Source organism: Dendrobates tinctorius, unplaced genomic scaffold, assembly GCF_039654945.1.
Source record: "Dendrobates tinctorius isolate UK_male_01 unplaced genomic scaffold, ASM3965494v1 ptg000070l, whole genome shotgun sequence".
NCBI lineage: Eukaryota > Metazoa > Chordata > Amphibia > Anura > Dendrobatidae > Dendrobates > Dendrobates tinctorius.
In genome coordinates this window covers 335,692-363,277 of record NW_027361738.1, presented here as the reverse complement: position 1 = coordinate 363,277, position 27,586 = coordinate 335,692, and the positions used below count along the sequence as shown (strand labels likewise).

Here is a 27,586-nt window from a genome sequence, read left to right as displayed (position 1 = left end):
AGCCAGAGAAAAAAAGAGCCAGAGAAAAAAAGAGCCAGAGAAAAAAAGAGCCAGAGAGCCAGAGAAAAAGAGCCAGAGAGCCAGAGAAAAAGAGCGCCAGAGAGAAAGAGAAAAAGAGCGAGAAAGAGCCAGAGAAAGAGCCAAAGAGAGCCAGCGAAAAAGAGCCAGCGAAAAAGAGCCAGCGAAAAAGAGCCAGCGAAAAAGAGCCAGCGAAAAAGAGCCAGCGAAAAAGAGCCAGCAAGAGCGAAAGAGCCAGAGAAAAAGAGCCAGAGAAAAAGAGCCAGAGAAAAAGAGCCAGAGAAAAAGAGCCAGAGAAAAAGAGCCAGAGAAAAAGAGCCAGCGAAAAAGAGCCAGCAAGAGCGAAAGAGCCAGAGAAAAAGAGCCAGAGAAAAAGAGCCAGAGAAAAAGAGCCAGAGAAAAAGAGCCAGAGAAAAAGAGCCAGAGAAAAAGAGCCAGAGAGCCAGAGAAAGAGAGCCAGAGAAAAAGAGCCAGAGAAAGAGAGCCAGAGAAAGAGAGCCAGAGAAAGAGAGCCAGAGAAAGAGAGCCAGAGAAAGAGAGCCAGAGAAAGAGAGCCAGAGAGCCAGAGAAAAAGAGCCAGAGAAAAAGAGCCAGAGAAAGAGAGCCAGAGAAAAAGAGCCAGAGAAAGAGAGCCAGAGAAAGAGAGCCAGAGAAAGAGAGCCAGAGAAAGAGAGCCAGAGAAAGAGAGCCAGAGAAAAAAAGAGCCAGAGAGCCAGAGAAAAAAAGAGCCAGAGAGCCAGAGAAAAAAAGAGCCAGAGAGCCAGAGAAAAAAAGAGCCAGAGAGCCAGAGAAAAAAAGAGCCAGAGAGCCAGAGAAAAAAAGAGCCAGAGAGCCAGAGAAAAAAAGAGCCAGAGAGCCAGAGAAAAAAAGAGCCAGAGAGCCAGAGAAAAAAAGAGCCAGAGAGCCAGAGAAAAAGAGCCAGAGAGCCAGAGAAAAAAAAGAGCCAGAGAGCCAGAGAAAAAAAAGAGCCAGAGAGCCAGAGAAATAAAAGAGCCAGAGAAAAAAAAGAGCCAGAGAAAAAAAAGAGCCAGAGAAAAAAAAGAGCCAGAGAAAAAAAAGAGCCAGAGAGCCAGAGGAAAAAGAGCCAGAGGAAAAAGAGCCAGAGGAAAAAGAGCCAGAGGAAAAAGAGCCAGAGAAAAAAGAGCCAGAGAGCCAGAGAAAAAGAGCGCCAGAGAGAAAGAGAAAAAGAGCGAGAAAGAGCCAGAGAAAGAGCCAAAGAGAGCGAGAGAGCAAGAGCAAGAGAGCCAGAGAGCCAGAGAAAAAGAGCCAGAGAGCCAGAGAAAAAGAGCCAGAGAGCCAGAGAAAAAGAGCCAGAGAAAAAGAGCCAGAGAGCCAGAGAAAAAAAGAGCCAGAGAAAAAAAGAGCCAGAGAAAAAAAGAGCCAGAGAAAAAAAGAGCCAGAGAAAAAAAGAGCCAGAGAAAAAAAGAGCCAGAGAAAAAAAGAGCCAGAGAAAAAAAGAGCCAGAGAAAAAAAGAGCCAGAGAAAAAAAGAGCCAGAGAAAAAGAGCCAGAGAAAAAGCCAGAGCGCCAGAGAAAGAAAGAGCCAGAGAAAAAGCCAGAGCGCCAGAGAAAGAGAGCGCCAGAGAAAGAGAGCGCCAGAGAAAGAGAGCGCCAGAGAAAGAGAGCGCCAGAGAAAGAGAGCGCCAGAGAAAGAGAGCGCCAGAGAAAGAGAGCGCCAGAGAAAGAGAGCGCCAGAGAAAGAGCCAAAGAGAGCGAGAGAGCAAGAGAGCCAGAGAGCCAGAGAAAAAGAGCCAGAGAAAAAGAGCCAGAGAGCCAGAGAAAAAGAGCCAGAGAAAAAAAGAGCCAGAGAAAAAGAGCCAGAGAGCCAGAGAAAAAGAGCCAGAGAAAGAGCCAGAGAAAAAAAGAGCCAGAGAAAAAGAGCCAGAGAAAAAAAGAGCCAGAGAAAAAGAGCCAGAGAAAAAGAGCCAGAGAAAAAGAGCCAGAGAAAAAGAGCCAGAGAGCCAGAGAAAAAGAGCCAGAAAAAAAGAGCCAGAGAAAAAAAGAGCCAGAGAAAAAAAGAGCCAGAGAAAAAAAGAGCCAGAGAAAAAGAGCCAGAGAGCCAGAGAAAAAAAGAGCCAGAGAAAGAGAGCGCCAGAGAAAGAGAGCGCCAGAGAAAGAGAGCGCCAGAGAAAGAGAGCGCCAGAGAAAGAGAGCGCCAGAGAAAGAGAGCGCCAGAGAAAGAGAGCGCCAGAGAGAGCGCCAGAGAAAGAGAGCGCCAGAAAGAGAAAAAGAGCGCCAGAGAAAGAGAGCGCCAGAAAGAGAAAAAGAGCGAGAAAGAGCCAGAGAAAGAGCCAAAGAGAGCGAGAGAGCAAGAGAGCCAGAGAGCCAGAGAAAAAGAGCCAGAGAAAAAGAGCCAGAGAAAAAGAGCCAAAGAGCCAGAGAAAAAGAGCCAGAGAAAAAAAGAGCCAGAGAAAAAGAGCCAGAGAGCCAGAGAAAAAGAGCCAGAGAGCCAGAGAAAAAGAGCCAGAGAAAAAAAGAGCCAGAGAAAAAGAGCGCCAGAGAAAGAGAGCGCCAGAGAAAGAGAGCGCCAGAGAAAGAGCGCCAGAGAAAGAGCGCCAGAGAAAGAGCGCCAGAGAAAGAGCGCCAGAGAAAGAGCGCCAGAGAAAGAGCGCCAGAGAAAGAGCGCCAGAGAAAAAGAGCCAGAGAGCCAGAGAAAAAGAGCCAGAGAGCCAGAGAAAAAGAGCCAGAGAAAAAGAGCCAGAGAAAAAGAGCCAGAGAGCCAGAGAAAAAGAGCCAGAGAGCCAGAGAAAAAGAGCCAGAGAAAAAGAGCCAGAGAAAAAGAGCCAGAGAAAAAAAGAGCCAGAGAAAAAGAGCCAGAGAGCCAGAGAAAAAGAGCCAGAGAAAAAAAGAGCCAGAGAAAAAGAGCCAGAGAGCCAGAGAAAAAGAGCCAGAGAAAAAAAGAGCCAGAGAAAAAGAGCCAAAGAGCCAGAGAGCCAGAGAAAAAGAGCCAGAGAAAGAGAGCGCCAGAGAAAGAGAGCGCCAGAGAAAGAGAGCGCCAGAGAAAGAGCGCCAGAGAAAGAGCGCCAGAGAAAGAGCGCCAGAGAAAGAGCGCCAGAGAAAGAGCGCCAGAGAAAGAGCGCCAGAGAAAGAGCGCCAGAGAAAAAGAGCCAGAGAGCCAGAGAAAAAGAGCGCCAGAGAGCCAGAGAAAAAGAGCCAGAGAAAAAGAGCGCCAGAGAGCCAGAGAAAAAGAGCCAGAGAAAAAGAGCCAGAGAAAAAGAGCCAGAGAAAAAGAGCCAGAGAGCCAGAGAAAAAGAGCCAGAGAGCCAGAGAAAAAGAGCCAGAGAAAAAGAGCCAGAGAAAAAGAGCCAGAGAAAAAGAGCCAGAGAAAAAGAGCCAGAGAAAAAGAGCCAGAGAAAAAGAGCCAGAGAAAAAGAGCCAGAGAGCCAGAGAGCCAGAGAAAAAGAGCCAGAGAAAAAGAGCCAGAGAGCCAGAGAGCCAGAGAAAAAGAGCCAGAGAAAAAGAGCCAGAGAAAAAGAGCCAGAGAAAAAGAGCCAGAGAAAAAGAGCCAAAGAGCCAGAGAAAAAGAGCCAGAGAAAAAGAGCCAAAGAGCCAGAGAAAAAGAGCCAGAGAAAAAGAGCCAGAGAGCCAGAGAAAAAGAGCCAGAGAAAAAGAGCCAGAGAAAAAGAGCCAGAGAAAAAGAGCCAGAGAAAAAGAGCCAGAGAAAAAGAGCCAGAGAAAAAGAGCCAGAGAAAAAGAGCCAGAGAAAAAGAGCCAAAGAGCCAGAGAAAAAGAGCCAAAGAGCCAGAGAAAAAGAGCCAAAGAGCCAGAGAAAAAGAGCCAGAGAAAAAGAGCCAAAGAGCCAGAGAAAAAGAGCCAAAGAGCCAGAGAAAAAGAGCCAGAGAAAAAGAGCCAAAGAGCCAGAGAAAAAGAGCCAAAGAGCCAGAGAAAAAGAGCCAGAGAAAAAGAGCCAGAGAAAAAGAGCCAGAGAAAAAGAGCCAGAGAAAAAGAGCGAGAAAAAAAGAGCCAGAGAAAAAAAGAGCCAGAGAAAAAAAGAGCCAGAGAGCCAGAGAGCCAGAGAGCCAGAGAGCCAGAGAGCCAGAGAAAGAGCGCCAAAGAGAGCGCCAGAGAAAGAGAGCGCCAGAGAAAGAGAGCGCCAGAGAAAGAGAGCGCCAGAGAAAGAGAGCGCCAGAGAAAGAGAGCCAGAGAAAGAGAGCCAGAGAAAAAGAGCCAGAGAAAAAGAGCCAGAGAAAAAGAGCCAGAGAGCCAGAGAAAGAGAGCCAGAGAGCCAGAGAAAGAGAGCCAGAGAGCCAGAGAGCCAGAGAAAGAGAGCCAGAGAGCCAGAGAGCCAGAGCCAGAGCGCCAGAGAAAAAGAGCCAGAGAAAAAAGAGCAAGAGAAAAAAGAGCCAGAGAAAAAAGAGCCAGAGAAAAAAGAGCCAGAGAAAGAGAGCGCCAGAGAAAAAGAGCCAGAGAAAAAGAGCTAGAGAAAAAGAGCTAGAGAAAAAGAGCCAGAGAGCCAGAGAAAAAGAGCCAGAGAGCCAGAGAAAAAGAGCCAGAGAGCCAGAGAAAAAGAGCCAGAGAGAAAAAGAGCGCCAGAGAAAGAGCGCCAGAGAAAGAGCGCCAGAGAAAGAGCGCCAGAGAAAGAGAGCGCCAGAGAAAGAGAGCGCCAGAGAAAGAGAGCGCCAGAGAAAGAGAGCGCCAGAGAAAGAGCGCCAGAGAAAGAGAGCCAGAGAAAAAGAGCCAGAGAAAAAGAGCCAGAGAAAAAGAGCCAGAGAAAAAGAGCCAGAGAGCCAGAGAAAAAGAGCCAGAGAGCCAGAGAAAAAGAGCCAGAGAAAAAAGAGCCAGAGAAAAAAAGCCAGAGAAAAAAAGAGCCAGAGAGCCAGAGAAAAAAAGAGCCAGAGAGCCAGAGAAAAAGAGCCAGAGAAAAAAAAAAAGAGCCAGAGAAAAAAGAGCCAGAGGAAAAAGAGCCAGAGAAAAAAGAGCCAGAGAAAAAGAGAGCCAGAGAGCCAGAGAAAAAGAGCGCCAGAGAGAAAGAGAAAAAGAGCGAGAAAGAGCCAAAGAGAGCGAGAGAGCAAGAGCAAGAGAGCCAAAGAGCCAGAGAAAAAGAGCCAGAGAAAAAGAGCCAGAGAAAAAGAGCCAGAGAAAAAGAGCCAGAGAAAAAGAGCCAGAGAAAGCGAGCCAGAGAAAGCGAGAGAGCAAGAGCGCCAGAGCAAGAGAGCCAGAGCAAGAGAGCCAGAGAAAAAGAGCCAGAGAAAAAGAGCCAGAGAAAGAGAGCCAGAGAAAGCGAGCCAGAGAAAGCGAGCCAGAGAAAGCGAGCCAGAGAAAGCGAGAGAGCAAGAGCAAGAGAGCCAGAGCAAGAGAGCCAGAGCAAGAGAGCCAGAGAAAAAGAGCCAGAGAAAAAGAGCCAGAGAAAAAGAGCCAGAGAGCCAGAGAAAAAAAAGAGCCAGAGAAAGAGAGCCAGAGAAAGAGAGCCAGAGCCAGAGAGCCAGAGAAAAAGAGCCAGAGAGCCAGAGAAAAAGAGCCAGAGAGCCAGAGAAAAAAAGAGCCAGAGAGCCAGAGAAAAAAAGAGCCAGAGAGCCAGAGAAAAAAAGAGCCAGAGAGCCAGAGAAAAAAAGAGCCAGAGAGCCAGAGAAAAAAAGAGCCAGAGAGCCAGAGAAAAAGAGCCAGAGAAAAAGAGCCAGAGAAAAAGAGCCAGAGAAAAAAAAGAGCCAGAGAAATAAAAGAGCCAGAGAAATAAAAGAGCCAGAGAAAAAAAAGAGCCAGAGAAAAAAAAGAGCCAGAGAGCCAGAGAAAAAAGAGCCAGAGGAAAAAGAGCCAGAGAAAAAAGAGCCAGAGAAAAAAGAGCCAGAGAAAAAAGAGCCAGAGAAAAAGAGCGCCAGAGAGAAAGAGAAAAAGAGCGAGAAAGAGCCAGAGAAAGAGCCAAAGAGAGCGAGAGAGCAAGAGCAAGAGAGCCAGAGAGCCAGAGAAAAAGAGCCAGAGAGCCAGAGAAAAAGAGCCAGAGCCAGAGAGCCAGAGAAAAAGAGCCAGAGAATAAGAGCCAGAGAAAGCGAGAGAGCCAGAGAAAGAGAGCCAGAGAAAGAGAGCCAGAGAAAGAGAGCCAGAGAAAGAGAGCCAGAGAAAGAGAGCCAGAGAAAAAGAGCCAGAGAGCCAGAGAAAAAGAGCCAGAGAGCCAGAGAAAAAGAGCCAAAGAGCCAGAGAAAAAAAAAGAGCCAGAGAAAAAAAAAGAGCCAGAGAAAAAGAGCCAGAGAAAGCGAGAGAGCCAGAGAGCCAGAGAAAAAGAGCCAGAGAAAAAGAGCCAGAGAAAAAGAGCCAGAGAAAAAGAGCCAGAGAAAAAGAGCCAGAGAAAAAGAGCCAGAGAACAAGAGCCAGAGAACCAGAGAAAAAGAGCCAGAGAAAAAGAGCCAAAGAGCCAGAGAAAAAGAGCCAGAGAAAAAGAGCCAGAGAAAAAGAGCCAGAGAAAAAGAGCCAGAGAACCAGAGAAAAAGAGCCAGAGAAAAAGAGCCAAAGAGCCAGAGCCAGAGAACCAGAGAAAAAGAGCCAGAGAAAAAGAGCCAAAGAGCCAGAGCGCCAGAGAAAAAGAGCCAGAGAAAAAGAGCCAGAGAAAAAGAGCCAGAGAAAGAGAGCCAGAGAAAGAGCCAGAGAAAGAGAGCCAGAGAAAGAGAGCCAGAGAAAAAGAGCCAGAGAGCCAGAGAAAAAGAGCCAGAGAAAAAGAGCCAGAGAAAAAGAGCCAGAGAAAAAGAGCCAGAGAAAAAGAGCCAGAGAAAAAGAGCCAGAGAAAAAGAGCCAGAGAAAAAGAGCCAGAGAAAGCGAGAGCAAGAGCAAGAGAGCCAGAGAGCCAGAGAAAAAGAGCCAAAGAGCCAGAGAAAAAGAGCCAAAGAGCCAGAGAAAAAGAGCCAAAGAGCCAGAGAAAAAGAGCCAGAGAAAAAGAGCCAGAGAAAAAGAGCCAGAGAAAGCGAGAGCAAGAGCCAGAGAGCCAGAGAAAGAGCCAGAGAAAAAGAGCCAGAGAAAAAGAGCCAGAGAAAGAGAGCCAGAGAAAGAGAGCCAGAGAAAGAGAGCCAGAGAAAGAGAGCCAGAGAAAGAGAGCCAGAGAGCCAGAGAAAAAGAGCCAGAGAGCCAGAGAAAAAGAGCGCCAGAGAGAAAGAGAAAAAGAGCGAGAAAGAGCCAAAGAGAGCGAGAGCAAGAGCAAGAGAGCCAGAGAGCCAGAGAAAAAGAGCCAAAGAGCCAGAGAAAAAGAGCCAGAGAAAGAGAGCCAGAGAAAGAGAGCCAGAGAAAGAGAGCCAGAGAAAGAGCCAGAGAAAGAGAGCCAGAGAAAGAGAGCCAGAGAAAGAGCCAGAGAAAGAGAGCCAGAGAGTCAGAGAAAAAGAGCCAGAGAGCCAGAGAAAAAAGAGCCAGAGAAAAAAAGAGCCAGAGAAAAAAAGAGCCAGAGAGCCAGAGAAAAAGAGCCAGAGAGCCAGAGAAAAAGAGCCAGAGAGCCAGAGAAAAAGAGCCAGAGAGCCAGAGAAAAAGCCAGAGAGCCAGAGAAAAAGCCAGAGAGCCAGAGAAAAAGAGCCAGAGAAAAAAGAGCCAGAGAAGAAAAAGAGCCAGAGAGCCAGAGAAAAAAGAGCCAGAGAAAAAAGAGCCAGAGAAAAAAGAGCCAGAGAAGAAAAAGAGCCAGAGAAAAAAAAGAGCCAGAGAGCCAGAGAAAAAAGAGCCAGAGAAAAAAAGAGCCAGAGAAAAAAAGAGCCAGAGAGCCAGAGAAAAAGAGCCAGAGAGCCAGAGAAAAAGAGCCAGCGAAAAAGAGCCAGCGAAAAAGAGCCAGCGAAAAAGAGCCAGCGAAAAAGAGCCAGCGAAAAAGAGCCAGCGAAAAAGAGCCAGCAAGAGCGAAAGAGCCAGAGAAAAAGAGCCAGAGAAAAAGAGCCAGAGAAAAAGAGCCAGAGAAAGAGAGCCAGAGAAAGAGAGCCAGAGAAAGAGAGCCAGAGAAAGAGAGCCAGAGAAAGAGAGCCAGAGAAAGAGAGCCAGAGAAAGAGAAAAAGAGCGAGAAAGAGCCAGAGAAAGAGCCAAAGAGCGAGAGAGCAAGAGAGCCAGAGAGCCAGAGAAAAAGAGCCAGAGAGCCAGAGAAAAAGAGCCAGAGAAAAAAAGAGCCAGAGAGCCAGAGAAAAAGAGCCAGAGAAAAAAAGAGCCAGAGAAAAAGAGCCAGAGAGCCAGAGAAAAAGAGCCAGAGAAAAAGAGCCAGAGAAAAAGAGCCAGAGAAAGCGAGAGCAAGAGCAAGAGAGCCAGAGAGCCAGAGAAAGAGCCAGAGAAAAAGAGCCAAAGAGCCAGAGAAAAAGAGCCAGAGAAAAAGAGCCAGAGAAAAAGAGCCAGAGAAAAAGAGCCAGAGAAAAAGAGCCAGAGAAAAAGAGCCAGAGAAAGCGAGAGAGCAAGAGCAAGAGAGCCAGAGAGCCAGAGAAAGAGCCAGAGAAAAAAGAGCCAGAGAAAAAAGAGCCAGAGAAAAAAGAGCCAGAGAAAAAAGAGCCAGAGAAAAAAGAGCCAGAGAAAAAAGAGCCAGAGAAAAAGAGCCAGAGAAAAAGAGCCAGAGAAAGCGAGAGAGCAAGAGAGCCAGAGAAAAATGGCTCTTTTTCTCTGGCTCTCTGGCTCTTTTTCTCTGGCTCTCTGGCTCTTTTTCTCTGGCTCTCTGGCTCTTTTTCTCTGGCTCTCTGGCTCTTTTTCTCTGGCTCTCTGGCTCTCTTGCTCTTGCTCTCTCGCTCTCTTTGGCTCTTTCTCTGGCTCTTTCTCGCTCTTTTTCTCTTTCTCTCTGGCGCTCTTTTTCTCTGGCTTTTTTCTCTGGCTCTTTTTTCTCTGGCTCTTTTTCCTCTGGCTCTTTTTTCTCTGGCTCTCTGGCTCTTTTTTTTCTCTGGCTCTTTTATTTCTCTGGCTCTTTTATTTCTCTGGCTCTTTTTTTTCTCTGGCTCTCTTTCTCTGGCTCTCTTTCTCTGGCTCTCTTTCTCTGGCTCTTTTTTTTCTCTGGCTCTTTTTCTCTGGCTCTCTTTCTCTGGCTCTCTTTCTCTGGCTCTCTTTCTCTGGCTCTCTGGCTCTTTTTCTCTGGCTCTTTTTCTCTGGCTCTTTTTCTCTGGCTCTTTTTCTCTGGCTCTTTTTCGCTGGCTCTTTTTCTCTTGCTGGCTCTTTTTCGCTGGCTCTTTTTCGCTGGCTCTTTTTCTCTGGCTCTTTTTCAGAGAAAAAGAGCCAGAGAAAAAGAGCCAGAGAAAGAGAGCCAGAGAAAGAGAGCCAGAGAAAGAGAGCCAGAGAAAGAGAGCCAGAGAGCCAGAGAAAGAGAGCCAGAGAGCCAGAGAAAGAGAGCCAGAGAAAGAGAGCCAGAGAGCCAGAGAAAGAGAGCCAGAGAAAGAGAGCCAGAGAAAGAGAGCCAGAGAAAGAGAGCCAGAGAAAGAGAGCCAGAGAAAGAGAGCCAGAGAAAGAGAGCCAGAGAAAGAGAGCCAGAGAAAAAGAGCCAGAGAAAAAGAGCCAGAGAGCCAGAGAAAAAAGCCAGAGAAAAAAAGAGCCAGAGAAAAAAAGAGCCAGAGAGCCAGAGAAAAAGAGCCAGAGAGCCAGAGAAAAAGAGCGCCAGAGAGAAAGAGAAAAAGAGCGAGAAAGAGCCAGAGAAAGAGCCAAAGAGAGCGAGAGAGCAAGAGCCAGAGAGCCAGAGAGCCAGAGAAAGAGCCAGAGAGCCAGAGAAAGAGCCAGAGAGCCAGAGAAAGCCAGAGAAAAAGAGCCAGAGTAAAAGAGCCAGAGAGCCAGAGAAAAAGAGCCAGAGAGCCAGAGAAAGCCAGAGAAAAAGAGCCAGAGAAAGAGAGCCAGAGAAAGAGCCAGAGAAAGAGAGCCAGAGAAAAAGAGCCAGAGAAAAAGAGAAAAAGAGCCAGAGAAAAAGAGCCAGAGAAAAAGAGCCAGAGAAAAAGAGCCAGAGAAAAAGAGCCAGAGAAAAAGAGCCAGAGAAAAAGAGCGCCAGAAAGAGAAAAAGAGCGAGAAAGAGCCAGAGAAAGAGCCAAAGAGAGCCAGAGAGCCAGAGAAAAAGAGCCAGAGAAAAAGAGCCAGAGAAAAAGAGCCAGAGAAAAAGAGCCAGAGAAAAAGAGCCAGAGAAAAAGAGAGCCAGAGAAAAAGAGAGCCAGAGAAAAAGAGCCAGAGAGCCAGAGAAAAAGAGAGCCAGAGAAAAAGAGCCAGAGAGCCAGAGAAAAAGAGAGCCAGAGAAAAAGAGAGCCAGAGAAAAAAAGAGCCAGAGAAAAAGAGCCAGAGAAAAAAAGAGCCAGAGAAAAAGAGCCAGAGAAAAAAAGAGCCAGAGAAAAAAAGAGCCAGAGAAAAAGAGCCAGAGAAAAAAAGAGCCAGAGAAAAAGAGCCAGAGAGCCAGAGAAAAAGAGCGCCAGAGAGCCAGAGAAAAAGCGCCAGAGAAAGAGAGCGCCAGAGAAAGAGCGCCAGAGAAAAAGAGCCAGAGAAAAAGAGCCAGAGAAAAAGAGCCAGAGAAAAAGAGCCAGAGAAAAAGAGCCAGAGAAAGAGAGCCAGAGAGCCAGAGCCAGAGAGCCAGAGAAAAAGAGCGCCAGAGAGCCAGAGAAAAAGCGCCAGAGAAAGAGAGCGCCAGAGAAAGAGCGCCAGAGAAAGAGCGCCAGAGAAAGAGCGCCAGAGAAAGAGCGCCAGAGAAAAAGAGCCAGAGCGCCAGAGAAAGAGAGCGCCAGAGAAAGAGCGCCAGAGAAAGAGCGCCAGAGCCAGAGAAAAAGAGCCAGAGAAAAAGAGGCAGAGAGCCAGAGAAAAAGAGCCAGAGAAAAAGAGCCAAAGAGCCAGAGAAAAAGAGCCAGAGAAAAAGAGCCAGAGAAAAAGAGCCAGAGAAAAAGAGCCAGAGAAAAAGAGCCAGAGAAAAAGAGCCAGAGAAAAAGAGCCAGAGAAAAAGAGCCAGAGCGCCAGAGAAAAAGAGCGCCAGAGAAAAAGAGCCAGAGAACCAGAGAAAAAGAGCCAGAGAACCAGAGAAAAAGAGCCAGAGAAAAAGAGCCAGAGAAAAAGAGCCAGAGAAAAAGAGCCAGAGAAAAAGAGCCAGAGAAAAAGAGCCAGAGAACAAGAGCCAGAGAACAAGAGCCAGAGAACCAGAGAAAAAGAGCCAGAGAAAAAGAGCCAAAGAGCCAGAAAAAAAGAGCCAGAGAAAAAGAGCCAGAGAAAAAGAGCCAGAGAAAAAGAGCCAGAGAAAAAGAGCCAGAGAAAAAGAGCCAGAGAAAAAGAGCCAGAGAAAAAGAGCCAGAGAAAAAGAGCCAGAGAACCAGAGAAAAAGAGCCAGAGAAAAAGAGCCAAAGAGCCAGAGCCAGAGAACCAGAGAAAAAGAGCCAGAGAAAAAGAGCCAAAGAGCCAGAGCCAGAGAGCCAGAGAAAAAGAGCCAGAGAAAAAGAGCCAGAGAAAAAGAGCCAGAGAAAAAGAGCCAAAGTGCCAGAGAAAAAGAGCCAGAGAAAAAGAGCCAAAGAGCCAGAGAAAAAGAGCCAGAGAAAAAGAGCCAAAGAGCCAGAGAAAAAGAGCCAGAGAAAAAGAGCCAGAGAAAAAGAGCCAGAGAAAAAGAGCCAGAGAAAAAGAGCCAGAGAAAAAGAGCCAGAGAAAAAGAGCCAGAGAAAAAGAGCCAGAGAAAAAGAGCCAGAGAGCCAGAGAGCCAAAGAGCCAAAGAGCCAAAGAGCCAGAGAAAAAGAGCCAGAGAAAAAGAGCCAGAGAAAAAGAGCCAGAGAAAAAGAGCCAGAGAAAAAGAGCCAGAGAAAAAGAGCCAGAGAGCCAGAGAAAAAGAGCCAGAGAAAAAAAGAGCCAGAGAAAGAGAGCCAGAGAGCCAGAGAGCCAGAGCGCCAGAGAAAGAGCGCCAAAGAGAGAGCCAGAGAAAGAGAGCGCCAGAGAAAGAGAGCGCCAGAGAAAGAGAGCGCCAGAGAAAGAGAGCCAGAGAAAAAGAGCCAGAGAGCCAGAGAAAGAGAGCCAGAGAGCCAGAGAAAGAGAGCCAGAGAGCCAGAGAAAGAGAGCCAGAGAGCCAGAGAAAGAGAGCCAGAGAGCCAGAGAAAAAGAGCCAGAGAAAAAGAGCCAGAGAAAAAGAGCCAGAGAGCCAGAGAGCCAGAGAGCCAGAGAAAAAGAGCCAGAGAGCCAGAGAGCCAGAGAAAAAGAGCCAGAGAGCCAGAGAGCCAGAGAAAAAGAGCCAGAGAAAAAGAGCCAGAGAGCCAGAGAAAGAGAGCCAGAGAAAGAGAGCCAGAGAAAGAGCCAGAGAAAAAGAGAAAGAGAGCCAGAGAAAGAGAGCCAGAGAAAGAGCCAGAGAAAGAGAGCCAGAGAAAGAGAGCCAGAGAAAGAGAGCCAGAGAAAGAGAGCCAGAGAAAGAGAGCCAGAGAAAAAGAGCCAGAGAGCCAGAGAAAAAGAGCCAGAGAAAAAGAGCCAGAGAAAAAGAGCCAGAGAAAAAGAGCCAGAGAAAAAGAGCCAGAGAAAAAGAGCCAGAGAAAGCGAGAGCAAGAGCAAGAGAGCCAGAGAGCCAGAGAAAAAGAGCCAAAGAGCCAGAGAAAAAGAGCCAAAGAGCCAGAGAAAAAGAGCCAGAGAAAAAGAGCCAGAGAAAAAGAGCCAGAGAAAAAGAGCCAGAGAAAAAGAGCCAGAGAAAAAGAGCCAGAGAAAAAGAGCCAGAGAAAGCGAGAGCAAGAGCCAGAGAGCCAGAGAAAGAGCCAGAGAAAAAGAGCCAGAGAAAAAGAGCCAGAGAAAGAGAGCCAGAGAAAGAGAGCCAGAGAAAGAGAGCCAGAGAAAGAGAGCCAGAGAAAGAGAGCCAGAGAGCCAGAGAAAAAGAGCCAGAGAGCCAGAGAAAAAGAGCGCCAGAGAGAAAGAGAAAAAGAGCGAGAAAGAGCCAAAGAGAGCGAGAGCAAGAGCAAGAGAGCCAGAGAGCCAGAGAAAAAGAGCCAAAGAGCCAGAGAAAAAGAGCCAGAGAAAGAGAGCCAGAGAAAGAGAGCCAGAGAAAGAGAGCCAGAGAAAGAGAGCCAGAGAGTCAGAGAAAAAGAGCCAGAGAGCCAGAGAAAAAAGAGCCAGAGAAAAAAAGAGCCAGAGAAAAAAAGAGCCAGAGAGCCAGAGAAAAAGAGCCAGAGAGCCAGAGAAAAAGAGCCAGAGAGCCAGAGAAAAAGCCAGAGAGCCAGAGAAAAAGCCAGAGAGCCAGAGAAAAAGCCAGAGAGCCAGAGAAAAAAGAGCCAGAGAAGAAAAAGAGCCAGAGAGCCAGAGAAAAAAGAGCCAGAGAAAAAAGAGCCAGAGAAAAAAGAGCCAGAGAAAAAAGAGCCAGAGAAGAAAAAGAGCCAGAGAAAAAAAAGAGCCAGAGAGCCAGAGAAAAAAGAGCCAGAGAAAAAAAGAGCCAGAGAAAAAAAGAGCCAGAGAGCCAGAGAAAAAGAGCCAGAGAGCCAGCGAAAAAGAGCCAGCGAAAAAGAGCCAGCGAAAAAGAGCCAGCGAAAAAGAGCCAGCGAAAAAGAGCCAGCGAAAAAGAGCCAGCAAGAGCGAAAGAGCCAGAGAAAAAGAGCCAGAGAAAAAGAGCCAGAGAAAAAGAGCCAGCGAAAAAGAGCAAGCGAAAAAGAGCCAGCGAAAAAGAGCCAGCGAAAAAGAGCCAGCGAAAAAGAGCCAGCAAGAGCGAAAGAGCCAGAGAAAAAGAGCCAGAGAAAAAGAGCCAGAGAAAAAGAGCCAGAGAAAAAGAGCCAGAGAAAAAGAGCCAGAGAAAGAGAGCCAGAGAAAGAGAGCCAGAGAAAGAGAGCCAGAGAAAGAGAGCCAGAGAAAGAGAGCCAGAGAAAAAGAGCCAGAGAAAGAGAGCCAGAGAAAGAGAGCCAGAGAAAGAGAGCCAGAGAAAGAGAGCCAGAGAAAAAGAGCCAGAGAAAAAGAGCCAGAGAGCCAGAGAAAAAGAGCCAGAGAAAAAGAGAAAGAGAGCCAGAGAAAGAGAGCCAGAGAAAGAGAGCCAGAGAAAGAGAGCCAGAGAAAGAGCCAGAGAAAGAGAGCCAGAGCCAGAGAGCCAGAGAAAAAGAGCCAGAGAGCCAGAGAAAAAGAGCCAGAGAGCCAGAGAAAAAAAGAGCCAGAGAGCCAGAGAAAAAAAGAGCCAGAGAGCCAGAGAAAAAAAGAGCCAGAGAGCCAGAGAAAAAAAGAGCCAGAGAGCCAGAGAAAAAAAGAGCCAGAGAGCCAGAGAAAAAGAGCCAGAGAAAAAGAGCCAGAGAAAAAGAGCCAGAGAAAAAAAAGAGCCAGAGAAATAAAAGAGCCAGAGAAAAAGAGAAAGAGAGCCAGAGAAAGAGAGCCAGAGAAAGAGAGCCAGAGAAAGAGAGCCAGAGAAAGAGAGCCAGAGCCAGAGAGCCAGAGAAAAAGAGCCAGAGAGCCAGAGAAAAAGAGCCAGAGAGCCAGAGAAAAAAAGAGCCAGAGAGCCAGAGAAAAAAAGAGCCAGAGAGCCAGAGAAAAAAAGAGCCAGAGAGCCAGAGAAAAAAAGAGCCAGAGAGCCAGAGAAAAAAAGAGCCAGAGAGCCAGAGAAAAAAAGAGCCAGAGAGCCAGAGAAAAAGAGCCAGAGAAAAAGAGCCAGAGAAAAAGAGCCAGAGAAAAAAAAGAGCCAGAGAAATAAAAGAGCCAGAGAAATAAAAGAGCCAGAGAAAAAAAAGAGCCAGAGAAAAAAAAGAGCCAGAGAGCCAGAGAAAAAAGAGCCAGAGGAAAAAGAGCCAGAGAAAAAAGAGCCAGAGAAAAAAGAGCCAGAGAAAAAAGAGCCAGAGAAAAAGAGCGCCAGAGAGAAAGAGAAAAAGAGCGAGAAAGAGCCAGAGAAAGAGCCAAAGAGAGCGAGAGAGCAAGAGCAAGAGAGCCAGAGAGCCAGAGAAAAAGAGCCAGAGAGCCAGAGAAAAAGAGCCAGAGAGCCAGAGAAAAAGAGCCAGAGAGCCAGAGAAAAAGAGCCAGAGAGCCAGAGAAAAAGAGCCAGAGAATAAGAGCCAGAGAAAGCGAGAGAGCCAGAGAGCCAGAGAAAGAGAGCCAGAGAAAGAGAGCCAGAGAAAGAGAGCCAGAGAAAGAGAGCCAGAGAAAGAGAGCCAGAGAAAGAGAGCCAGAGAAAGAGAGCCAGAGAAAGAGAGCCAGAGAGCCAGAGAAAAAGAGCCAGAGAAAAAGAGCCAGAGAAAAAAAGAGCCAGAGAGCCAGAGAAAAAGAGCCAGAGAAAAAGAGAAAAAGAGCCAGAGAAAAAGAGCCAGAGAAAAAGAGCCAGAGAAAAAGAGCCAGAGAAAAAGAGCCAGAGAAAAAGAGCCAGAGAAAAAGAGCCAGAGAGCCAGAGAAAGAGAGCCAGAGAAAGAGAGCCAGAGAAAGAGAGCCAGAGAAAGAGAGCCAGAGAAAGAGAGCCAGAGAAAAAGAGCCAGAGAAAGAGAGCCAGAGAAAGAGAGCCAGAGAAAGAGCCAGAGAAAGAGAGCCAGAGAAAGAGAGCCAGAGAAAGAGAGCCAGAGAAAGAGAGCGCCAGAAAGAGAAAAAGAGCGAGAAAGAGCCAGAGAAAGAGCCAAAGAGCGAGAGAGCAAGAGAGCCAGAGAAAAAGAGCCAGAGAGCCAGAGAAAAAGAGCCAGAGAAAAAAAGAGCCAGAGAGCCAGAGAAAAAGAGCCAGAGAAAAAAAGAGCCAGAGAAAAAGAGCCAGAGAGCCAGAGAAAAAGAGCCAGAGAAAAAGAGCCAGAGAAAGAGAGCCAGAGAAAGAGAGCCAGAGAGCCAGAGAAAAAGAGCCAGAGAAAAAGAGCCAGAGAAAAAAAGAGCCAGAGAGCCAGAGAAAAAGAGCCAGAGAAAAAGAGAAAAAGAGCCAGAGAAAAAGAGCCAGAGAAAAAGAGCCAGAGAAAAAGAGCCAGAGAAAAAGAGCCAGAGAAAAAGAGCCAGAGAAAAAGAGCCAGAGAAAAAGAGCCAGAGAAAAAGAGCCAGAGAGCCAGAGAAAGAGAGCCAGAGAAAGAGAGCCAGAGAAAGAGAGCCAGAGAAAGAGAGCCAGAGAAAGAGAGCCAGAGAAAAAGAGCCAGAGAAAGAGAGCCAGAGAAAGAGAGCCAGAGAAAGAGAGCCAGAGAAAGAGAGCGCCAGAAAGAGAAAAAGAGCGAGAAAGAGCCAGAGAAAGAGCCAAAGAGCGAGAGAGCAAGAGAGCCAGAGAAAAAGAGCCAGAGAGCCAGAGAAAAAGAGCCAGAGAAAAAAAGAGCCAGAGAGCCAGAGAAAAAGAGCCAGAGAAAAAAAGAGCCAGAGAAAAAGAGCCAGAGAGCCAGAGAAAAAGAGCCAGAGAAAAAGAGCCAGAGAAAAAGAGCCAGAGAAAGCGAGAGCAAGAGCAAGAGAGCCAGAGAGCCAGAGAAAGAGCCAGAGAAAAAGAGCCAGAGAAAAAGAGCCAGAGAAAGCGAGCCAGAGAAAGCGAGAGAGCAAGAGCGAGAGAGCCAGAGAAAGAGAGCCAGAGAAAGAGAGCCAGAGAAAGAGAGCCAGAGAAAGAGAGCCAGAGAAAGAGAGAGCCAGAGAGCCAGAGAAAAAGAGCCAGAGAGCCAGAGAAAAAGAGCGCCAGAGAGAAAGAGAAAAAGAGCGAGAAAGAGCCAAAGAGAGCGAAAGCAAGAGCAAGAGAGCCAGAGAGCCAGAGAAAAAGAGCCAAAGAGCCAGAGAAAAAGAGCCAGAGAAAGAGAGCCAGAGAAAGAGAGCCAGAGAAAGAGAGCCAGAGAAAGAGAGCCAGAGAAAGAGAGCCAGAGAGTCAGAGAAAAAGAGCCAGAGAGCCAGAGAAAAAAAGAGCCAGAGAAAAAAAGAGCCAGAGAAAAAAAGAGCCAGAGAGCCAGAGATAAAGAGCCAGAGAGCCAGAGAAAAAGAGCCAGAGAGCCAGAGAAAAAGCCAGAGAGCCAGAGAAAAAGAGCCAGAGAGCCAGAGAAAAAGAGCGCCAGAGAGAAAGAGAAAAAGAGCGAGAAAGAGCCAGAGAAAGAGCCAAAGAGAGCCAGCGAAAAAGAGCCAGCGAAAAAGAGCCAGCGAAAAAGAGCCAGCGAAAAAGAGCCAGCGAAAAAGAGCCAGCAAGAGCGAAAGAGCCAGAGAAAAAGAGCCAGAGAAAAAGAGCCAGAGAAAAAGAGCCAGAGAAAAAGAGCCAGAGAAAAAGAGCCAGAGAAAAAGAGCCAGCAAGAGCGAAAGAGCCAGAGAAAAAGAGCCAGAGAAAAAGAGCCAGAGAGCCAGAGAAAGAGAGCCAGAGAAAAAGAGCCAGAGAAAGAGAGCCAGAGAAAGAGAGCCAGAGAAAGAGAGCCAGAGAAAGAGAGCCAGAGAAAGAGAGCCAGAGAAAGAGAGCCAGAGAAAGAGAGCCAGAGAAAGAGAGCCAGAGAGCCAGAGAAAAAGAGCCAGAGAAAAAGAGAAAGAGAGCCAGAGAAAGAGAGCCAGAGAAAGAGAGCCAGAGAAAGAGAGCCAGAGAAAGAGAGCCAGAGAAAGAGAGCCAGAGAAAGAGAGCCAGAGAAAGAGAGCCAGAGAAAGAGCCAGAGAAAGAGCCAGAGAAAGAGAGCGCCAGAGAGAAAGAAAAAGAGCGAGAAAGAGCCAGAGAAAGAGCCAAAGAGAGCGAGAGAGCAAGAGCAAGAGAGCCAGAGAGCCAGAGAAAAAGCCAGAGAGCCAGAGAAAGAGCCAGAGAGCCAGAGAAAGAGCCAGAGAGCCAGAGTAAAAGAGCCAGAGAGCCAGAGAAAGCCAGAGAGCCAGAGAAAGAGAGCCAGAGAAAGAGAGCCAGAGAAAGAGAGCCAGAGAAAGAGAGCCAGAGAAAGAGAGCCAGAGAAAAAGAGAAAAAGAGCCAGAGAAAAAGAGCCAGAGAGCCAGAGAAAAAAAGAGCCAGAGAAAAAGAGCCAGAGAGCCAGAGAAAAAAAGAGCCAGAGAAAAAGAGCCAGAGAGCCAGAGAAAAAAAGAGCCAGAGAAAAAAAGAGCCAGAGAAAAAGCCAGAGCGCCAGAGAAAGAAAGAGCCAGAGAAAAAGCCAGAGCGCCAGAGAAAGAGAGCGCCAGAGAAAGAGAGCGCCAGAGAAAGAGAGCGCCAGAGAAAGAGCGCCAGAGAAAGAGCGCCAGAGAAAGAGAGCGCCAGAGAAAGAGAGCGCCAGAGAAAGAGAGCGCCAGAGAAAGAGAGCGCCAGAGAAAGAGCCAAAGAGAGCGAGAGAGCAAGAGAGCCAGAGAGCCAGAGAAAAAGAGCCAGAGAAAAAGAGCCAGAGAGCCAGAGAAAAAGAGCCAGAGAGCAAGAGAAAAAGAGCCAGAGAAAAAAAGAGCCAGAGAAAAAGAGCCAGAGAGCCAGAGAAAAAGAGCCAGAGAAAAAGAGCCAGAGAAAAAGAGCCAGAGAAAAAGAGCCAGAGAAAAAGAGCCAGAGAGCCAGAGAAAAAGAGCGCCAGAAAGAGAAAAAGAGCGAGAAAGAGCCAGAGAAAGAGCCAAAGAGAGCGAGAGAGCAAGAGAGCCAGAGAGCCAGAGAAAAAGAGCCAGAGAAAAAGAGCCAGAGAGCCAGAGAAAAAGAGCCAGAGAAAAAAAGAGCCAGAGAAAAAGAGCCAAAGAGCCAGAGAGCCAGAGAAAAAGAGCCAGAGAAAAAAAGAGCCAGAGAAAAAGAGCCAGAGAGCCAGAGAAAAAGAGCCAGAGAAAAAGAGCCAGAGAGCCAGAGAAAAAGAGCCAGAGAAAAAAAGAGCCAGAGAAAAAGAGCCAGAGAAAAAGAGCCAGAGAGCCAGAGAAAAAGAGCCAGAGAAAAAAAGAGCCAGAGAAAAAAAGAGCCAGAGAAAGAGAGCGCCAGAGAAAGAGAGCGCCAGAGAAAGAGAGCGCCAGAGAAAGAGAGCGCCAGAGAAAGAGAGCGCCAGAGAAAGAGAGCGCCAGAGAAAGAGAGCGCCAGAGAAAGAGAGCCAGAGAAAAAGAGCCAGAGAGCCAGAGAAAAAGAGCCAGAGAAAAAGAGCCAGAGCGCCAGAGAAAGAGAGCGCCAGAGAAAAAGAGCCAGAGAGCCAGAGAAAAAGAGCCAGAGAGCCAGAGAAAAAGAGAAAAAGAGCGCCAGAGAAAAAGAGCCAGAGAGCCAGAGAAAGAGCCAGAGAAAGAGCCAGAGAGCCAGAGAAAAAGAGCGCCAGAGAAAGAGAGAGCCAGAGAAAAAGAGCCAGAGAAAGAGAGCCAGAGAAAAAGAGCCAGAGAAAAAGAGCCAGAGAGCCAGAGAAAAAGAGCCAGAGAAAAAAAGAGCCAGAGAAAAAGAGCCAAAGAGCCAGAGAGCCAGAGAAAAAGAGCCAGAGAAAAAAAGAGCCAGAGAAAAAGAGCCAGAGAGCCAGAGAAAAAGAGCCAGAGAAAAAGAGCCAGAGAGCCAGAGAAAAAGAGCCAGAGAAAAAAAGAGCCAGAGAAAAAGAGCCAGAGAAAAAGAGCCAGAGAAAAAGAGCCAGAGAGCCAGAGAAAAAGAGCCAGAGAAAAAAAGAGCCAGAGAAAAAAAGAGCCAGAGAAAAAAAAGAGCCAGAGAAAGAGAGCGCCAGAGAAAGAGAGCGCCAGAGAAAGAGAGCGCCAGAGAAAGAGAGCGCCAGAGAAAGAGAGCCAGAGAAAAAGAGCCAGAGAGCCAGAGAAAAAGAGCCAGAGAAAAAGAGCCAGAGCGCCAGAGAAAGAGAGCGCCAGAGAAAAAGAGCCAGAGAGCCAGAGAAAAAGAGCCAGAGAGCCAGAGAAAAAGAGCGCCAGAGAGCCAGAGAAAAAGAGCCAGAGAAAAAGAGCCAGAGAGCCAGAGAAAAAGAGCCAGAGAAAAAGAGCCAGAGAAAAAGAGCCAGAGAAAAAGAGCCAGAGAAAAAGAGCCAGAGAAAAAGAGCCAGAGAAAAAGAGCCAGAGAAAAAGAGCCAGAGAAAAAGAGCCAGAGAGCCAGAGAAAAAGAGCCAGAGAGCCAGAGAAAAAGAGCCAGAGAAAAAGAGCCAGAGAAAAAGAGCCAGAGAGCCAGAGAAAAAGAGCCAGAGAGCCAGAGAAAGAGAGCCAGAGAGCCAGAGCCAGAGAGCCAGAGAAAAAGAGCGCCAGAGAGCCAGAGAAAAAGAGCGCCAGAGAAAAAGAGCCAGAGAGCCAGAGAAAGAGCCAGAGAAAGAGCCAGAGAGCCAGAGAAAAAGAGCGCCAGAGAAAGAGAGAGCCAGAGAAAAAGAGCCAGAGAAAGAGAGAGCCAGAAAGAGAGAGCCAGAGAAAAAGAGCCAGAGAAAAAGAGCCAGAGAAAAAGAGCCAGAGAAAAAGAGCCAGAGAAAAAGAGCCAGAGAAAAAGAGCCAGAGAAAAAGAGCCAGAGAAAAAGAGCCAGAGAAAAAGAGCCAGAGAGCCAGAGAAAAAGAGCGCCAGAGAAAGAGAGCGCCAGAGAAAGAGAGCGCCAGAGAAAGAGAGCGCCAGAGAAAGAGAGCGCCAGAGAAAGAGAGCGCCAGAGAAAGAGCGCCAGAGAAAGAGCGCCAGAGAAAGAGAAAAAGAGCCAGAGAGCCAGAGAAAAAGAGCCAGAGAGCCAGAGAAAAAGAGCCAGAGAAAAAGAGCCAGAGAAAGAGAGAGCCAGAGAAAAAGAGCCAGAGAAAAAGAGCCAGAGAAAGAGAGAGCCAGAGAAAAAGAGCCAGAGAAAGAGAGAGCCAGAGAAAAAGAGCCAGAGAAAGAGAGAGCCAGAGAAAAAGAGCCAGAGAAAAAGAGCCAGAGAAAGAGAGCCAGAGAAAAAGAGCCAGAGAAAAAGAGCCAGAGAAAAAGAGCCAGAGAAAAAGAGCCAGAGAAAAAGAGCCAGAGAAAAAGAGCCAGAGAGCCAGAGAAAAAGAGCGCCAGAGAAAGAGAGCGCCAGAGAAAGAGAGCGCCAGAGAAAGAGAGCGCCAGAGAAAGAGAGCGCCAGAGAAAGAGCGCCAGAGAAAGAGCGCCAGAGAAAGAGAAAAAGAGCCAGAGAGCCAGAGAAAAAGAGCCAGAGAGCCAGAGAAAAAGAGCCAGAGAAAAAGAGCCAGAGGAAAAAGAGCCAGAGGAAAAAGAGCCAGAGAAAAAAGAGCCAGAGGAAAAAGAGCCAGAGGAAAAAGAGCCAGAGGAAAAAGAGCCAGAGAAAAAAGAGCCAGAGAAAAAAGAGCCAGAGAAAAAGAGCCAGAGAGCCAGAGAAAAAGAGCGCCAGAGAGAAAAAGAAAAAGAGCGAGAAAGAGCAAGAGAAAGAGCCAAAGAGAGCGAGAGAGCAAGAGCAAGAGAGCCAGAGAGCCAGAGAAAGAGAGCCAGAGAAAGAGAGCCAGAGAAAGAGAGCCAGAGAAAGAGAGCCAGAGAAAAAAAGAGCCAGAGAAAAAAAGAGCCAGAGAAAAAAAGAGCCAGAGAAAAAAAGAGCCAGAGAGCCAGAGAAAAAGAGCCAGAGAGCCAGAGAAAAAGAGCGCCAGAGAGAAAGAGAAAAAGAGCGAGAAAGAGCCAGAGAAAGAGCCAAAGAGAGCCAGCGAAAAAGAGCCAGAGAGCCAGAGAAAAAGAGCCAGAGAGCCAGAGAAAAAAAGAGCCAGAGAAAAAAAGAGCCAGAGAAAAAAAGAGCCAGAGAAAAAAAGAGCCAGAGAAAAAAAGAGCCAGAGAAAAAAAGAGCCAGAGAAAAAAAGAGCCAGAGAAAAAAAGAGCCAGAGAAAAAAAGAGCCAGAGAAAAAAAGAGCCAGAGAAAGCCAGAGCGCCAGAGAAAGAAAGAGCCAGAGAAAAAGCCAGAGCGCCAGAGAAAGAGAGCGCCAGAGAAAGAGAGCGCCAGAGAAAGAGAGCGCCAGAGAAAGAGAGCGCCAGAGAAAGAGAGCGCCAGAGAAAGAGAGCGCCAGAGAAAGAGAGCGCCAGAGAAAGAGAGCGCCAGAGAAAGAGAGCGCCAGAGAAAGAGAGCGCCAGAGAAAGAGAGCGCCAGAGAAAGAGAGCGCCAGAGAAAGAGAGAGCCAGAGAAAAAGAGCCAGAGAAAAAGAGCCAGAGAGCCAGAGAAAAAGAGCCAGAGAAAAAAAGAGCCAGAGAAAAAGAGCCAGAGAGCCAGAGAAAAAGAGCCAGAGAAAAAGAGCCAGAGAAAAAAAGAGCCAGAGAAAAAGAGCCAGAGAAAAAGAGCCAGAGAAAAAGAGCCAGAGAAAAAGAGCCAGAGAAAAAGAGCCAGAGAAAAAGAGCCAGAGAGCCAGAGAAAAAGAGCGCCAGAAAGAGAAAAAGAGCGAGAAAGAGCCAGAGAAAGAGCCAAAGAGAGCGAGAGAGCAAGAGAGCCAGAGAGCCAGAGAAAAAGAGCCAGAGAAAAAAAGAGCCAGAGAAAAAGAGCCAAAGAGCCAGAGAGCCAGAGAAAAAGAGCCAGAGAAAAAAAGAGCCAGAGAAAAAGAGCCAAAGAGCCAGAGAGCCAGAGAAAAAGAGCCAGAGAAAAAGAGCCAGAGAAAAAGAGCCAGAGAGCCAGAGAAAAAGAGCCAGAGAAAAAGAGCCAGAGAGCCAGAGAAAAAGAGCCAGAGAAAAAAAGAGCCAGAGAAAAAAAGAGCCAGAGAAAAAGAGCCAGAGAGCCAGAGAAAAAGAGCCAGAGAAAAAAAGAGCCAGAGAAAAAAAGAGCCAGAGAAAGAGAGCGCCAGAGAAAGAGAGCGCCAGAGAAAGAGAGCGCCAGAGAAAGAGAGCGCCAGAGAAAGAGAGCGCCAGAGAAAGAGAGCGCCAGAGAAAGAGAGCGCCAGAGAAAGAGAGCGCCAGAGAAAGAGAGCGCCAGAGAAAGAGAGCGCCAGAGAAAGAGAGCGCCAGAGAAAGAGAGCGCCAGAAAGAGAAAAAGAGCGAGAAAGAGCCAGAGAAAGAGCCAAAGAGAGCGAGAGAGCAAGAGAGCCAGAGAGCCAGAGAAAAAGAGCCAGAGAAAAAGAGCCAGAGAAAAAGAGCCAAAGAGCCAGAGAAAAAGAGCCAGAGAAAAAAAGAGCCAGAGAAAAAGAGCCAGAGAGCCAGAGAAAAAGAGCCAGAGAAAAAAAGAGCCAGAGAAAAAGAGCCAGAGAGCCAGAGAAAAAGAGCCAGAGAAAAAAAGAGCCAGAGAAAAAGAGCCAAAGAGCCAGAGAAAAAGAGCCAGAGAAAAAAAGAGCCAGAGAAAAAGAGCCAAAGAGCCAGAGAGCCAGAGAAAAAAAGAGCCAGAGAAAGAGCGCCAGAGAAAGAGAGCGCCAGAGAAAGAGAGCGCCAGAGAAAGAGCGCCAGAGAAAGAGCGCCAGAGAAAGAGCGCCAGAGAAAGAGCGCCAGAGAAAGAGCGCCAGAGAAAGAGCGCCAGAGAAAGAGCGCCAGAGAAAGAGCGCCAGAGAAAAAGAGCCAGAGAAAAAGAGCCAGAGAGCCAGAGAAAAAGAGCGCCAGAGAGCCAGAGAAAAAGAGCCAGAGAAAAAGAGCGCCAGAGAGCCAGAGAAAAAGAGCCAGAGAAAAAGAGCCAGAGAGCCAGAGAAAAAGAGCCAGAGAGCCAGAGAAAAAGAGCCAGAGAAAAAAAGAGCCAGAGAAAGAGAGCGCCAGAGAAAGAGAGCGCCAGAGAAAGAGAGCGCCAGAGAAAGAGCGCCAGAGAAAGAGCGCCAGAGAAAGAGCGCCAGAGAAAGAGCGCCAGAGAAAGAGCGCCAGAGAAAAAGAGCGCCAGAGAAAAAGAGCCAGAGAGCCAGAGAAAAAGAGCCAGAGAGCCAGAGAAAAAGAGCGCCAGAGAGCCAGAGAAAAAGAGCCAGAGAAAAAGAGCGCCAGAGAGCCAGAGAAAAAGAGCCAGAGAAAAAGAGCCAGAGAAAAAGAGCCAGAGAGCCAGAGAAAAAGAGCCAGAGAGCCAGAGAAAAAGAGCCAGAGAAAAAGAGCCAGAGAAAAAGAGCCAGAGAAAAAGAGCCAGAGAAAAAAAGAGCCAGAGAAAAAGAGCCAGAGAGCCAGAGAAAAAGAGCCAGAGAAAAAAAGAGCCAGAGAAAAAGAGCCAGAGAGCCAGAGAAAAAGAGCCAGAGAAAAAAAGAGCCAGAGAAAAAAAGAGCCAGAGAAAGAGAGCGCCAGAGAAAGAGAGCGCCAGAGAAAGAGAGCGCCAGAGAAAGAGAGCGCCAGAGAAAGAGCGCCAGAGAAAGAGCGCCAGAGAAAGAGCGCCAGAGAAAGAGCGCCAGAGAAAGAGCGCCAGAGAAAGAGCGCCAGAGAAAGAGCGCCAGAGAAAGAGCGCCAGAGAAAAAGAGCCAGAGAGCCAGAGAAAAAGAGCGCCAGAGAGCCAGAGAAAAAGAGCCAGAGAAAAAGAGCGCCAGAGAGCCAGAGAAAAAGAGCCAGAGAAAAAGAGCCAGAGAAAAAGAGCCAGAGAGCCAGAGAAAAAGAGCCAGAGAAAAAGAGCCAGAGAAAAAGAGCCAGAGAAAAAGAGCCAGAGAAAAAAAGAGCCAGAGAAAAAGAGCCAGAGAGCCAGAGAAAAAGAGCCAGAGAAAAAAAGAGCCAGAGAAAAAGAGCCAGAGAGCCAGAGAAAAAGAGCCAGAGAAAAAAAGAGCCAGAGAAAAAGAGCCAAAGAGCCAGAGAGCCAGAGAAAAAGAGCCAGAGAAAAAAAGAGCCAGAGAAAGAGAGCGCCAGAGAAAGAGAGCGCCAGAGAAAGAGAGCGCCAGAGAGAGAGCGCCAGAGAGAGAGCGCCAGAGAAAGAGCGCCAGAGAAAGAGCGCCAGAGAAAGAGCGCCAGAGAAAGAGCGCCAGAGAAAGAGCGCCAGAGAAAGAGCGCCAGAGAGCCAGAGAAAAAGAGCCAGAGAGCCAGAGAAAAAGAGCGCCAGAGAGCCAGAGAAAAAGAGCCAGAGAAAAAGAGCGCCAGAGAGCCAGAGAAAAAGAGCCAGAGAAAAAGAGCCAGAGAAAAAGAGCCAGAGAGCCAGAGAAAAAGAGCCAGAGAAAAAGAGCCAGAGAAAAAGAGCCAGAGAGCCAGAGAAAAAGAGCCAGAGAGCCAGAGAAAAAGAGCCAGAGAAAGAGAGCCAGAGAAAAAGAGCCAGAGAAAGAGAGCCAGAGAAAAAGAGCCAAAGAGAGCGAGAGAGCCAGAGAAAGAGAGCCAGAGAAAGAGAGCCAGAGAAAGAGAGCCAGAGAAAGAGAGCCAGAGAAAGAGAGCCAGAGAAAGAGAGCCAGAGAAAGAGAGCCAGAGAAAGAGAGCCAGAGAAAGAGAGCCAGAGAGAGAGAGAAAGAGAGCCAGAGAAAGAGAGCCAGAGAAAGAGAGCCAGAGAAAGAGAGCCAGAGAAAGAGAGCCAGAGAAAGAGAGCCAGAGAAAAAGAGCCAGAGAGCCAGAGAAAAAGAGCCAAAGAGCCAGAGAAAAAAAAAGAGCCAGAGAAAAAAAAAGAGCCAGAGAAAAAAAAAGAGCCAGAGAAAAAAAAAGAGCCAGAGAAAAAAAAAGAGCCAGAGAGCCAGAGAAAAAAAGAGCCAGAGAGCCAGAGAAAAAAAAAGAGCCAGAGAGCCAGAGAAAAAAAAAGAGCCAGAGAGCCAGAGAAAAAAAAAGAGCCAGAGAGCCAGAGAAAAAAAAAGAGCCAGAGAGCCAGAGAAAAAAAAAGAGCCAGAGAGCCAGAGAAAAAAAAAGAGCCAGAGAGCCAGAGAAAAAAAAAGAGCCAGAGAGCCAGAGAAAAAAAAAGAGCCAGAGAGCCAGAGAAAAAAAAAGAGCCAGAGAGCCAGAGAAAAAAAAAGAGCCAGAGAGCCAGAGAAAAAGAGCCAGAGAAAAAGAGCCAGAGAGCCAGAGAAAAAGAGCCAGAGAGCCAGAGAAAAAGAGCCAGAGAGCCAGAGAAAAAGAGCCAGAGAAAAAGAGCCAGAGAGCCAGAGAAAAAGAGCCAGAGAGCCAGAGAAAAAGAGCCAGAGAAAAAGAGCCAGAGAGCCAGAGAAAAAGAGCCAGAGAAAAAGAGCCAGAGAGCCAGAGAAAAAGAGCCAGAGAGCCAGAGAAAGAGCCAAAGAGAGCGAGAGAGCAAGAGCAAGAGAGCCAGAGAGCCAGAGAAAGAGCCAGAGAGCCAGAGAAAGAGCCAGAGAGCCAGAGAGCCAGAGAGCCAGAGAAAGAGCCAGAGAGCCAGAGAGCGCCAGAGTAAAAGAGCCAGAGAAAAAGAGCCAGAGAAAGCCAGAGAGCCAAAGAGCCAGAGAAAGAGAGCCAGAGAAAGAGAGCCAGAGAAAGAGAGCCAGAGAAAGAGAGCCAGAGAAAGAGAGCCAGAGAAAGAGAGCCAGAGAAAGAGAGCCAGAGAAAGAGAGCCAGAGAAAGAGAGCCAGAGAAAGAGAGCCAGAGAAAGAGAGCCAGAGAAAGAGAGCCAGAGAAAGAGAGCCAGAGAGCCAGAGAAAGAGCCAGAGAAAGAGCCAGAGAGCGCCAGAGAGCCAGAGAAAAAGAGCCAGAGAAAAAGAGCCAGAGAAAAAGAGCCAGAGAAAAAGAGCCAGAGAAAAAGAGCCAGAGAAAAAAAGAGCCAGAGAAAAAAAGAGCCAGAGAAAGAGAAAGCTAGAGAAAGAGCCAGAGAAAAAAAAAGCCAGAGCAAGAGAGCCAGAGATAAAGAGCCAGAGATAAAGAGCCAGAGAAAAAGAGCCAGAGAAAAAGAGCCAGAGATAAAGAGCCAGAGATAAAGAGCCAGAGATAAAGAGCCAGAGATAAAGAGCCAGAGATAAAGAGCCAGAGATAAAGAGCCAGAGATAAAGAGCCAGAGATAAAGAGCCAGAGATAAAGAGCCAGAGAAAAAGAGCCAGAGAAAAAGAGCCAGAGAAAAAGAGCCAGAGAAAAAGAGCCAGAGAAAAAGAGCCAGAGAAAAAGAGCCAGAGAAAAAGAGCCAGAGAGCCAGAGAAAAAGAGCCAGAGAGCCAGAGAAAAAGAGCCAGAGAGCCAGAGAAAAAGAGCCAGAGAGCCAGAGAAAAAGAGCCAGAGAGCCAGAGAAAAAGAGCCAGAGAAAAAATTTATATTAATAAAGTGCAGAGTATAGTGCAGCAAAACAGCTGAGCAGCAATATGTGTATAAAAAGATAAATGGTGCAACATAAACAATAAGTGGCGCTAGTGCATAAAGTTGAAGTGAATTGCTGTAAACCAGTTGCACAAAAAACAGTGAAAGTAAATAATCAATGCTGCGTGTAACACCTATCTGCTGTAAAGGTCCCCGGGATGTGCCAGCCCCGACGCGCGTTTCGGCATACCTTCGTCAAGATAGGTATTACACGCAGCATTGATTATTTACTTTCACTTTTTGTTTTTTGTGCAACTTTTTTACAGCAATTCACTTCAATTTTATGCACTAGCGCCACTTGTTTTTTTATGTTGCACTATTTAATCTTTTTATACACATATTGCTGCTCAGCTGTTTCGCTGCACTATACTCTGCACTTTATTAATATAAATTTTGTTTAATATTATTGCACTGTCACTTTATATATTGATATATTTACAATTATATTATTTATTACTATCTTTGTATATATATATTTGTATGTTATTATATACTTTGGTCCCCGGTAGTGCCTTATCCATGGCATTGACCCCCCCCTTATACATATGTGATTTATATCTATTTTTAAATATATATGCTTATTAATAAAGTAATTTTGGACATTTTCTCGGTGGTTCTGTTGGTTTTATCAAGGACAACATCTGCAAGGAGTTTGCATGTTCTGCCTGTGTTTGTGCAGGTTTCCTCCTGAAATGGGAGGAAACCAAAGACAAATTGATAGGAATCCTAGATTATGAGCCCCAGTGGGGATGGCAATAAGGTCTGTAGAGTGCAGTGGAACATGATGGCACTATAAGAGTAAAATACATTTCATATATGGTTTATTTTTCAATTTTTAGGTCTGGGGAAATGGTTTCACCTCATGTCAATATTTTGGTGTGACAAACTTCACTGACCCCTCTTCTGGCCATCATATATACATAGCTTAC

The 27,586-nt window shown here is 47.2% G+C and overlaps 2 protein-coding genes across 5 annotated transcripts in view; one reads left to right on the top strand and one right to left on the bottom strand.

The window, feature by feature from the left end:
• Positions 1-27,586, bottom strand: part of CPVL (carboxypeptidase vitellogenic like) — a 194,074-nt gene that overhangs the window by 126,455 nt on the left and 40,033 nt on the right. The gene's annotated exons all lie outside the window — the stretch shown is intronic.
• Positions 3,211-27,552, top strand: LOC141095891 (uncharacterized; the record flags this gene model as incomplete). Its single annotated transcript, XM_073582266.1, has 2 exons — positions 3,211-3,937; positions 27,497-27,552. Coding segments are annotated over 2 exons (783 nt in total), but the record flags the coding sequence as incomplete, so codon positions are not given.